Source organism: Jaculus jaculus, chromosome 9 (assembly GCF_020740685.1).
Source record: "Jaculus jaculus isolate mJacJac1 chromosome 9, mJacJac1.mat.Y.cur, whole genome shotgun sequence".
NCBI lineage: Eukaryota > Metazoa > Chordata > Mammalia > Rodentia > Dipodidae > Jaculus > Jaculus jaculus.
In genome coordinates this window covers 46,154,230-46,166,490 of record NC_059110.1, presented here as the reverse complement: position 1 = coordinate 46,166,490, position 12,261 = coordinate 46,154,230, and the positions used below count along the sequence as shown (strand labels likewise).

General features: G+C 37.9%; 1 protein-coding gene across 5 annotated transcripts in view; it reads right to left on the bottom strand.

Moving 5' to 3' along the window:
• Nucleotides 1-12,261, bottom strand: part of Tbc1d32 (TBC1 domain family member 32) — a 241,396-nt gene that overhangs the window by 64,508 nt on the left and 164,627 nt on the right. For all 5 annotated transcript variants that reach the window (XM_045159402.1, XM_004651239.2, XM_045159398.1 and 2 more), the window contains 2 exons: nucleotides 11,271-11,379; nucleotides 10,174-10,264 (listed from right to left, as the gene is read on the bottom strand). In XM_045159402.1, coding sequence (XP_045015337.1) covers nucleotides 10,174-10,264; nucleotides 11,271-11,379 — 200 coding nt within the window. The remainder of the gene's footprint in view (nucleotides 1-10,173; nucleotides 10,265-11,270; nucleotides 11,380-12,261) is intronic.

Here is a 12,261-nt window from a genome sequence, read left to right as displayed (position 1 = left end):
TAAATTTATAGCCTTAAGTGCCTATATTAAGAAATTAGAAAGGTCGCAAGTAAACGACCTAATGCTTCGCCTTAAAGCCTTGGAAAAAGAAGAACAAGGCAAACCAAAAATCAGTAGATGGGAAGAAATAATAAAACTTAGGGCAGAAATTAATGAAATAGAAACAAAAAGAACAATCCAAAGAATTAATGAAACAAAGAGTTTGTTCTTTGAAAGGATAAACAAGATTGATAAACCCTTAGCAAATCTGACCAAAAGAAAGAGAGAAGAGACACAAATTAATAAAATCAGAGATGAACAAGGTAACATCACAACAGATTCCAGAGAAATTCAAAAAATTATAGGGACATACTATAAAAGCATATACTCCACAAAGTATGAAAATCTGAAAGAAATGGATGATTTCCTTGATCTATATGACCTACCTAAATTAAATCAAAATGAGATTAATCACTTAAATAGACCTATAACAAACATGGAGATCCGAGCAGTTATCAATAATCTCCCAACTAAAAAAAGCCCAGGCCCGGATGGATTCACTGCTGAATTTTACCAGACTTTTAAGGAAGAGCTAACACCATTGCTTCTTAAGCTTTTCCAGGAAATAGAAAAAGAAGGAATCCTACCAAACTCCTTCTATGAGGCCAGCATCACCCTGATACCAAAACCAGGCAAAGATAGAACAAAAAAAGAAAATTACAGACCAATCTCCCTCATGAACATAGATGCAAAAATTCTCAACAAAATATTGGCAAACAGAATACAAGAGTATATCAAAAAGATCATTCACCCTGACCAAGTAGGCTTTATCCCAGAGATGCAGGGATGGTTCAACATACACAAATCAATAAATGTAATACATTACATAAATGGGTTGAAGGACAAAAATCACATGATCATCTCATTAGACGCAGAGAAAGCATTTGACAAAATCCAACATCCCTTCATGATAAAAGTCCTACAGCGACTGGGAATAGAAGGAACATATCTCAATATAATAAAGGCTATTTATGACAAGCCTACAGCCAACATATTACTAAATGGGGAAAAACTGGAAGCTTTTCCACTAAAATCAGGAACAAGACAAGGGTGTCCACTGTCTCCACTTCTATTTAATATAGTTTTGGAAGTCTTAGCCATAGCAATAAGGCAAGAGACACACATAAAAGGGATACAAATTGGAAAGGAAGAAATCAAGTTATCATTATTTGCAGATGACATGATTCTATACATAAAGGACCCTAAAGACTCTACTAGCAAGCTGTTAGAGCTGATCAAAACCTACAGCAATGTAGCAGGATACAAAATAAATACACAGAAATCAGTAGCCTTCGTATATGCTAACAACAAACACACAGAGGATGAAATCAGAGAATCACTCCCATTCACAATTGCATCAAAAAAAAATAAAATACCTTGGAATAAACCTAACTAAGGAAGTAAAGAATCTATACAATGAGAACTTTAAGACACTCAAGCGAGAAATTGCAGAAGACACTAGAAAGTGGAGAAACATCCCTTGTTCCTGGCTTGGAAGAATCAATATCGTGAAAATGGCAATCTTACCTAAAGCAATCTACACATTTAATGCAATCCCTATCAAAATTCTAAAGGCTTTCTTCATGGAAATAGAGAAAACAATCCAAAAATTCATTTGGAATCATAAAAAACCTCGAATATCTAAAATAATACTGAGCAACAAAAAAGAGGCTGGTGGTATCACCATACCTGATTTTAACCTATACTACAGAGCCATAGTAACAAAAACATCGTGGTACTGGCACAAAAACAGACATGTAGATCAGTGGAACAGAATAGAGGACCCAGATGTAAGCCCAAGTAGCTATAGCCACCTGATATTCGATAAAAATGCCAAAAATACTCATTGGAGAAGAGACAGCCTCTTCAGCAAATGGTGTTTTGAAAACTGGATAAATATCTGCAGAAGGATGAAAATAGATTCTTCTCTCTCGCCATGCACAAGAATTAAGTCCAAATGGATTAAAGACCTTAACATCAGACCGGAAACTTTGAAACTGCTAGAGGAAAAAGTAGGGGAAACCCTTCAACATATTGGTCTTGGCAAAGACTTTCTGAATACAACCCCAATTGCTCAGGCAATAAAACCACAGATTAACCACTGGGACCTAATGAAATTACAAAGATTTTGCACTGCAAAGGACACAGTGAAAAAAGCAAAGAGGCAACCTACAGAATGGGAAAAAATCTTCGCCAGCTATATATCTGATAGAGGATTAATATCTAGGATATACAAAGAACTCAAAAAGTTAACTAATAAGGAATCAAACAGAAAATCAAAAAATGGGCTAAGGAGCTAAATAGAGAGTTCTCAAAGGAAGAAATACGAATGGCATATAAGCACCTAAAAAAATGTTCTACGTCACTAGTCATCAGGGAAATGCAGATTAAAACTACATTGAGATTCCATCTCACTCCTGTCAGATTGGCCACCATCATGAAAACAAATGATCATAAATGTTGGCGGGGATGTGGAAAAAAAGGAACCCTTCTGCACTGCTGGTTGGAATGCAATCTGGTCCAGCCATTGTGGAAAACAGTGTGGAGGTTCCTAAAGCAGCTAGAGATTGATCTACCATATGACCCAGCTATAGCACTCCTAGGCATATATCCAAAGGACTCATCTCATTTCCTTAGAAGTACATGCTCAACCATGTTTATTGCTGCTCAATTTATAATAGCTGGGAAATGGAACCAGCCTAGATGTCCCTCAACAGATGAGTGGATAATGCAGATGTGGTACATTTATACAATGGAGTTCTACTCAGCGGTAAAGAAAAATGAAGTTATGAAATTTGCAGAAAAATGGATGGACCTGGAAAGTATTATACTAAGTCAGGTAACCCAGGCCCCGAAAGCCAAGCGCCACATGTTCTCCCTCATATGGGGATCCTAGCTACAGATGACTGGGCTTCTGTGTGAGAATGAAAATACTTAGTAGCAGAGGCCAGTAAGTTGAAAAGGAGACATAAAGGGTGGAGAAAGGAAGGGAGGAGGATACTTAATAGGTTGATATTGTATATATGTAATTACAATGATTGTAATGGGGAGGTAATATGATTGAGAATGGAATTTCAAACGGGAAAGTGTGGGGGTGGGGAGGGAGGGAATTACCATGGGATATATTTTATAATCATGGAAAATGTTAATAAAAATTAAAAAAAAAAAAAAAAAAAGAAAACAACCAACCTAACCAGGTGTGCACAGCAGTGCAATAATGGCACACAGCCTAGGTTGGTAACCAAAGGCTCTCTGATTGGCTATGAGATCTTCTAAGTGGAAAGGATCCCAACACTGGAACTAAGAACCAAATCAGACCCTTATGAAGACCAAAATAATGGATACCAATGAGAAGACCCCACTATCTTCGTCTAAAATTGTCTAAAATCTCTCTAAATTAACAATGCTTAGCCCCTTTAACCTATCATGATCTACTCTCCAATGGAGAATCTGTTTTTGTTTTTCAGAAAGCAGTGAGAACCAAGGGCAACCATAATCCATCAACATGACAGGAGTAGATAGCAGATTTCCTGACAGGAGATGAATCACCCCTCACACAGCAGCCAGGGCCCAGCTGAAACCACAGAGGAAATGGTGAGATGAGCAAGTGTACTGCTTCCAAGGTGAGCCTGATAACCTGAGCCAGTGTGATACAAAGAGGATAGTCAAAATGCACCTAAGCAGAAATCCAGAAGTTGCGAGACTCAACACTACAGTAGAATCCCATACAAAAGCCACAGGGTGAGAAGGAATATCTAGAGACACAGCCCACTCTACAATGACAGACTGCTAAACTCATAACTCAGAACTGACAACTATATGGTGAATACCAGCAATGCCACTAAGGACAGCCCTCAGTGGAGTAGGGGGAGACAGGAAGTACCAACATGTGATGTGTCCATTCAAAGTTTCTAGTTAATAGAAAAAAATAAATCAAAGTCGGACATGGTGGCACACACCTTTAATGCCAGCACTCAGAAGACAGAGGTGGGAGGATTGCCATGAGTTTGAGGCCACCCTGGGACTACACAGTTAATTCCAGGTCAGCCTGGGATAGAGCAAGACCCTACCTTGAAAAACCAAAAAAAAAAAAATTAATTAATTAATTAATTAATTAAAAAATTAAATGACAATTAATGTTGGTGAAGATGTGGGGAAAAAGGAACCCTCATTCACTGTTGTTGGGTGTAAAAATTTGTACATCCATGGAAATCAATATGGAGCCCCCTGAAAAAGATGAAAATAGAGTTACCAACTGAGCCTGTTATTATTGCTATACTGGGATTTTACCCTAAAGGCTCCACTCTTCACTGCAGAGATATTGGCTCAACCATGCTTACAGCTGGTCAATTCTCAATAGCTAAGAACTAGAATCTACCCTGGTGTCCATCATTGGATGAATGGAAAATGAAGATGTGAGATTATATATATAAGGAATTTGACTCAATGGTAAGGAAAAATGATATAATGAAGTTTGTAGGAAAATGGATGTATTTAAAACAGATCATGCTCAGCGAACTCACAGAAAAACAAATACCACATGTTATCCTTCAACTGTAGTTCCTAAACTGGAACATCTTGACTTGCTGGAATACCTGATAGGCAAGTCCAGTGCCAGACAATAAGGACAGCAGAGATTCTGTGGAGCAAAATAAGAGGTTGATGGTAGATGTACATACAACTAAACCAACTAAACCCAAAATGAACTGGTACCATAGAAACTTTTCTCCTGGATGGTAGACTAAAAAATTCAATCTTCAACAGGAGCATTGGGGGGCGGGGGTCATCTGGAAAGAAAGGCCCTGGAGAGGATGGAATACAGCCTAACCTTAAAACATTTGGCTCTTGCCTATAACTTCCAGTACCAGAAATTGGTTGTTACCCCACAATGAGCTGTTGATCGGAGAGACCTATGAGGTCCCCAAAACAAGACAGACCTCTGTCAAAGCACTTGACTACCTGCCTGAGGTTGAATGTAAGACCCTATTGCTGAAGATACCACATTCTGCTGACACAGAACACCAAGAGATCTGGCTAGAATCCAGAAGTCAGCTCCCAGATGGTTAGCCTGTATAATGCTGGAAAACACTACATGAGCTACTGGTAGAATGTGGCCAACAATGTTGTGAGCAATTAGGAAACACTGTTATTCAAAAGCAAGCAGCCTCAGAAAATGCACAAACCTGTGTAATAGTGGCACCTAGCCTTGGTAGGTAACCAATGGCTTTCTGATTGGCTAAGAAATTCTCTCAGTGGAAAGAACCCATAGCTGGAACTGGGATCAAACTCAGAATCCTATGTAGACCAAGATTATGGTCTGCAGTGATAAGCTCCTACTAGTTCCTAACCAAAAGAGGTGCTATATCTATTAAGATCTCTCTAAATTAACAATGCTTATCCAATTTAACCTGTTCTTATCTCTCTATTGAGGAATCTGTTTTCCTTTTTCAGAAGGCAGCAAGAACCGACAATAAACAAAATCTACCAACAAGACAAGAGCAGATAACTGGCTCCCTGACAAGATTAACCACTCCTCACACATCAACTAGGGCCCAGATGGAACTACAGATTAATTGGTAAGATGAGCCAGAGGGCTAATTCCAAGGCAAGCCTGACAGCCTACATCTGGGTGATGGAGACAGACACCGAGGATACTCAACATATATCAAAGGAGAAATTCAGAAGCTCCTGAGAGTTAAACACTGAAGTAGCCTTAAAACACACCCACCATGACTCAGAGAATTTTGTAGGAGAGGGGGTAGAAAGATTGTAAAAGCCACAAAGGGAATATCCAGAGGGATTGTCACCCATAATGACTGACGGCTATTCTCACAACTCATAACCCATAAGCCTACGGGAAATACCAGCAATCCCACTGCCCTCAATGGAATGGGGGCAGGGAAGAGAGAAATGATGGTACCAAAACATGATATGCCTATACATAGTATATATTTAATAAAAAAATAATAACCTGGGCTGGAGAAATGGCTAAGTAGCTAAAGGTGCTATCTTGAAACCTGACTGCCTGTGCTCAATTCCCCAGCACATACCTATACCCAGATGTACAAAGTTGCACATGCACTTGGAGTTCATTTACAGTAGCAGGAGTCCCTTGTATACGTAATTCAATCATTCATTCATTCCTCCCCATCTCTCTCTCTCTTTCTAATAATAAATAGCAAAAGATATAAGGAGATGAGCTACCATGTATTCAGGAAGAAAATCAAACCTGTATTTTCTGGAAGACAAGTAAAAAAAGGTTTAAGAAAAAGAGGGTAAGATCACCTATGTCACATGATAACTACTAGAATGAGGGTGGGGAGGAGACTGATACATTTAATGTGGTAGGATGTCAGGAAAAAAACTGAATGTTTTACAAGTGTACTCAAGAAAAAAAGAGATATACACAGCTTTTTCAGGGAATTCTTTAATAAATGAAGGACAGACTGTAAATTTAAATATAGAAGAATAAATGACATATCTGTTGTCTTATGGAAAATATCTGGGAGAGATTCTATCCCCCCACCTCAAAAAAACCCACCACAGAATAAGGAACAAAGTCCATTCATTGGGGACAAGATGCATGAACCTCTGGGACATTAGGTTTAAATTTAAATAAGCCAAAGTGTCAGGTGCAACAATAGAGGTTAATTCAACCATAAAAAGAAATAAAATTAGTCATTTTCAGGAAAATGAATAGAACTAGAGATTATCATAAGTGAAATAAGCCAGACGAAGAAAGACAAATATGTTAGCCTTATTCTCATATGCAGAATCTAGATTTTTGAAAAGACATGAAAGGAGAAGGAGGCAATGTGGAAGAGGGGGTGACAACAGTGGGAAGTAGAAGTTAAAAGAGAACAAGATGGGGGTGAATGTGATCAGAGTATATAATATGCCTCATGAAATTTCATAAAAACCTAATTGTTTTACGTACATTATATACACTAATAAAAAGTGAAGTGATTCCATGGAACAATGCTGTATATGCTGATGACCCACCAGAGAAATAGAGTACTACATGCAGAGAAGATTCAGCTCATGTCATGATGGATGCTGCAAGTCCAAGATCAGCACCGCAGGTTCAGAGGATAGAGTGCAGAAAAGAAAGAAGCAACACCTAAAGGAAGTGAAAAAATGGAAAGTAGCTTGTGAAAATAAGAGAAGGCATCTCACTTGGAGTTCCTTTATAGTGGCTAGAGGTCCTGGCGCACACATTCCCTTTCTCTTTCCCCACTCTGACTCTCTATGATTAACAACAACAAAAAGACTAGAACCCATGTGTAAAGTTTCAGGCTGAGATGTGGGTGTCAGTTACTTGAGAGTAGCACCCAATGTTATTCTGAGCTCAAAATAAACTGATGGTTTTCAAACTTCAAAGAGAAAGCAAGACTAAAAAGAAAGAGAAGAAAGGATGGAAAAGGAGAAGAAAATAAAGGAAGGAAGGGGGAGGGAAGGAGAGATGGAGAAAGAGAAGAAGGAAGGAAGGAAAGAAGGAAGAAAGATAAAAACTTACCCTTAAGAGTGAGAAGCAATAGATTATTTTTGGAAATGAAAGAAACAGGATCCAAATGTTATAACAATGGGTTACCTGTATGAGCACCTTTCAGAGAGCAAGTGGACTATGTAAACAAAATATAGGAAGTAAAACAATTTTGATTTTAACATGTTAGGATATTTTATTTTTATTATTTATTCACTTTCAAGGTGAGACACAGAGAGAGAAAGAGAGAATGAAATGAGAACATCAGGGCCTCTAGCCACTGCAAACAAACTTCAGATACATGCACCACCTTGTGCTCCTGGATTACATAGATTGAACCCAGGTTGTCAGACTTGGAAGGCAAGTGCCTTAACCTCTAAGCCATCTCTCTAGCCTTTAACTTGTTAAGTTTGAAATGCTTATTATATAATAAAATAGATAAAGTGAGTTTAGGATTAAATATACATATCTATAATTAGGAAGTGAGTGCTTAACAGTAATATGAACTTGAACTTTCCCTGAAAATAATCATGTCAACAAAACAGCAAAACAGATGTGAATGACAAATGGTTGATTTAAATAATTTAAAAATTAATTAAATTTAAATAATTTTCTCAGGAGATAGCCATGGCACTGACAGAAGGTTCATTATACAAGCTAGTCAACGTTTTTAATGTAGAAACTTTTTTGTGAGAATTTAAAATATACTTCCTTGTGCTGGAGAGATGGCTTAGCGGTTAAGCACTTGCCTGTGAAGCCTAAGGACCCCGGTTCGAGGCTCGGTTCCCCAGGTCCCACGTTAGCCAGATGCACAAGGGGGCGCACGCGTCTGGAGTTCGTTTGCAGAGGCTGGAAGCCCTGGCGTGCCCATTCTCTCTCTCTCTCTCCCTCTATCTGTCTTTCTCTCTGTGTCTGTCGCTCTCAAATCAATAAATTTAAAAAAAAATTAAAAAAAAATAAATAAAGTAGGAAAGTAAGTGGGCCTGAAGACACACTACATGGCTGCCTAGAAACACTGTAGGACCATCTGGGGTTAATGATGTGCCCTTTGCCTCTGGGCTGGGAAAGAAGCTATTACTACTCTTTGTAACTTGTTACTCCAGAAAAAAATATACACTTCTTTTTATACATACGTGGTGTGTGCGTGTGTGCGTGTATGTGTGCACACATGTTTGTACAAGGGTGAATGCACATGTGTGCAGAGGTCAGATATCAGCATCAGATATCTTCTATCACTCTCCACCTTACCTTTATTGAGGCAAGATCTCACATTGAACCCAGAGCTCAATACTTCAGCTAGTCTAACTAGCCAGCAGAGCCAAGGGATCATCCTGTCTCTGCCTCCCCAAGGCTGGTATTTCAGGTACACCGCACTGTGCTTGGCTTCTTCATGGGCGATGGGATCTGCACTCAGGTCCCCAGGCTTGCAAAGCAAGCACTTTGCCCACTGGGCCATCTCCTCAGCCCTAAACACACATTCCTATGAGGATTATATCTGGGTATTGAAACTATTTTTCTTCTCAGGGAAATATATGTTTATATCTTACTTTGATTTCTATATTTCATATTTAGTTTACCAAAGTACTTTGAAGAAACAAATTAACAAAAATGGTAGTCACAAAATAAATCTGAAAGTAGATCTGTAATTTAAAATAATGGGCTGGGGAGACAGCTTGGTCCTTAAAGGCTACTGTTTGCAAAACCTCAGGCTGGGGTTCAGTTACCCACTACCCCCATAAATACAGATGCACAATGTGGCACACATGTCAAGAGTTATTTATTTATTTCACAGCAGCAAGAGACCCTGGCATGCCCATCCCCCCCCCCACCAATCTCTCTCTCCCTCCCTTCATTTTTCTCTTAAATATTTTTAAAAATCTAAAGAAATGTTTATCTTGCTCTGTAGATGAAGCCTAAGCCCCTGGGTGTGAGGGATGCTGGTTTCATGGCTTATCTCTTATGCTCAGGTCTTACCTCCTCTCTCTGCTGCTCTCACATTCCAAATCACATCCCTTTCAACTCTCAATAGTTTTCTGAATGTAATTTGCTTCTTCAAATCCCTCTGATGCTTACTCTTTCAAAAATACCATTCTATAAGCGAGACATTACATACTAGCCTCCTTTGTACAGGATTTTCTTTAGCAGCAGTCTGCTTGTGTACTATTGTAGCAGCAAAATTTGTCTATTTTACCCATACTACACAGCCTTACTAGCCTACCATCAATTACATGACTATCTTCTCAGAAAGCTCACAACTCCTACAAAGGCGGTATTAATTTCTCACTGTAATTCAAGTAATATACATGGACAAAGGATTTTTGTGACTATTTAGCAGAAACTATAAATATCAATCATGTTGAATAAAGCTCTACATACCCAGAATTTACAAATCAAAAACTAAGTCATTTTTTAAACAAAACACTTGTACTTACTGAACAGTTTTGTTACACATTTACTGTAGGTAATACTTAGTTGGCCTCATATAAATACTAATTAAACAAGTAATAGAAAAAAAATTATAAAAAGTATAAATTGGTATAAATGCACTCATGTATGTACACTAAATGGAAATCAATATTCATCTTCCTTAATATATTCTCTTTATCTCAAGTTTTAACAAAACATAGTAACATCATGGGACAGTGCTTCACCTTGTTTGATATCATCTCCAGGAATTCCTGACAGGTAGCAGTAGGGCACAGGAAAGGATGAGAACATTGGCCATGGGTATGGGTCAGAACCCTGAAACAAAATCACATCAGCAATTTTAGGAAGTGGTTTAAAATTCCAAACTTTAAAGCTTTCGAAGTATCATTAATTTAAATTGGCCTTTGCACTCAGAAATTCTAAGAAGTATATTCGTATCAGGGCCATATATGACACAGGGTAAGTCTGAAGGTAGCCAACAAAAGCATTTAGAGATATTTTTATTATAATTTCTTTTTAACTTGATACTCAAGTGTTAACTTTGGACATTACAACATTGTGTCAAAATGTCAAAAGTTTGAACACACCTATAAATTTGCACAACTGATCAAAAATTAAAGGAAGAATACAATCTTCAAGAGAAATCTGTATTTTCTTTCTCACGGAATGATGTTTTCCAGTTAATCTTTTCTAGCTCATTTTTTACCAAACTGACAGTTAATGGAACACACCTTGATGAAAAACTCTTCTATAAGAAACCATAAAGTGCATATTATTGATGGCAGAAGAGACACTCTATATTGGCAAAAAAATAAAAAAATAATGGAATAGTAACAGTTAAGCATCATGGAAGACATTAACATTAAAATATTCAAATACATAAAGGAGAATGATACTTTTTAAATTATTTAATTAATTTGAGAGAGAAAGAGAACAAGAGACAAACACAGAGAGAGAATGGGTATACCAAGTCATCAAACAAACTCTAGATGAATGTACCACCTTGTGTATCTACCTGGCTTTACATGGGTACTGGGGTACCAAATCTGGGTCCCTGGCTCTGCCAGCAAGCACCTTAGCCACTAAGCAATCTCTCCAGCCCAACACGTTTTAATAAGATATTGACCTACTCTTCTACTCGGCAAGAAATCATGACCCCTTACACAAGACACTAGTATTTGGTTCTATAAAGTGCTTACCTTTATCTCAACCTTGTTAAGCAACACAAGTTCAACACTGTTAAGTAATACTGTGTGATGTTGTCTACTTTCACTTTGCTTGAGAATCGTGCTTCAAAATAAGGTCAAAATATTGCACTCACCTTCTCTAGCATCCTGGGAGGCAAAATCCGCTCAGATGGCCCACCAATAAGATTTATTCTTACAAGTACATGATTTCTCTCTACTGATAAACCATCAATTATAAAGTCCCTGAAAGAATAAACATTATTTTTATCTTCTTAAATAAGTATGAGTTGATTATTAAATCATGTCGCTAGATGGCAAAGAAAAAAGTTTGAAAAACACATGAATTTTCAACATATCACTTAAAATACAAGGTTTAGGCCAGGTGTGGTGAGGCATGCTTTTAATACGAGCACTCAAGAAGCAGAGAAAGGAGGATTGACACTAGTTGCAGGCCAGCCTGGAACTACAGAGTTCCAGGTCAGCCAGGGTTAAAATAAGACCCTACCTTAGAAAGTAAGACAACAACAAGAACAAGAAAAAAACATACAAAGGGTCATATCATCCTTTCATTGCTAAGGAAGAAACAACTGATGAGTATATAATTGGCATGAGACTGGTGAATAAAAGAGTATTTCTTTTGTTACTTAAAATTTTTTTTTTATTTATTTGATACAGAGAAAGAGGGAGGAAAGAAGGGAGAGAAAGAGAAAGAGAAAGAGAGAGAGAAAACAGGTATGCCAGGGCCTTCAGCCACTGCAAGTGAACTCCAAACACACATGCCACCTGGTGCATCTGGCTGACATGGGTCCTGGGGAATCAAACCTGGGTCCTTTGGCTTTGCAGGCAAACACCTTAACTGCTAAGCCATCCCTCCAGCCCTAAAAGAATATTTATTAATAAATTATATGAAACTTAATGACAGTAAAAATGTCCATTATTTCTCAAGTGATTGCACAATATTTCTAAAAAAGCTATACTATGCTTTGTATGTGGAGCCCAAAGCTGAGAAACCATGAGTTTCCCAGGAACTAGTTCTACCCTCTCTGGTATTATTCATAGATTCTTCCACCTCAATTCCTAGATAATACAGAAAATCACTGTCTAAGTCATTTTAAAGGAAGCTTG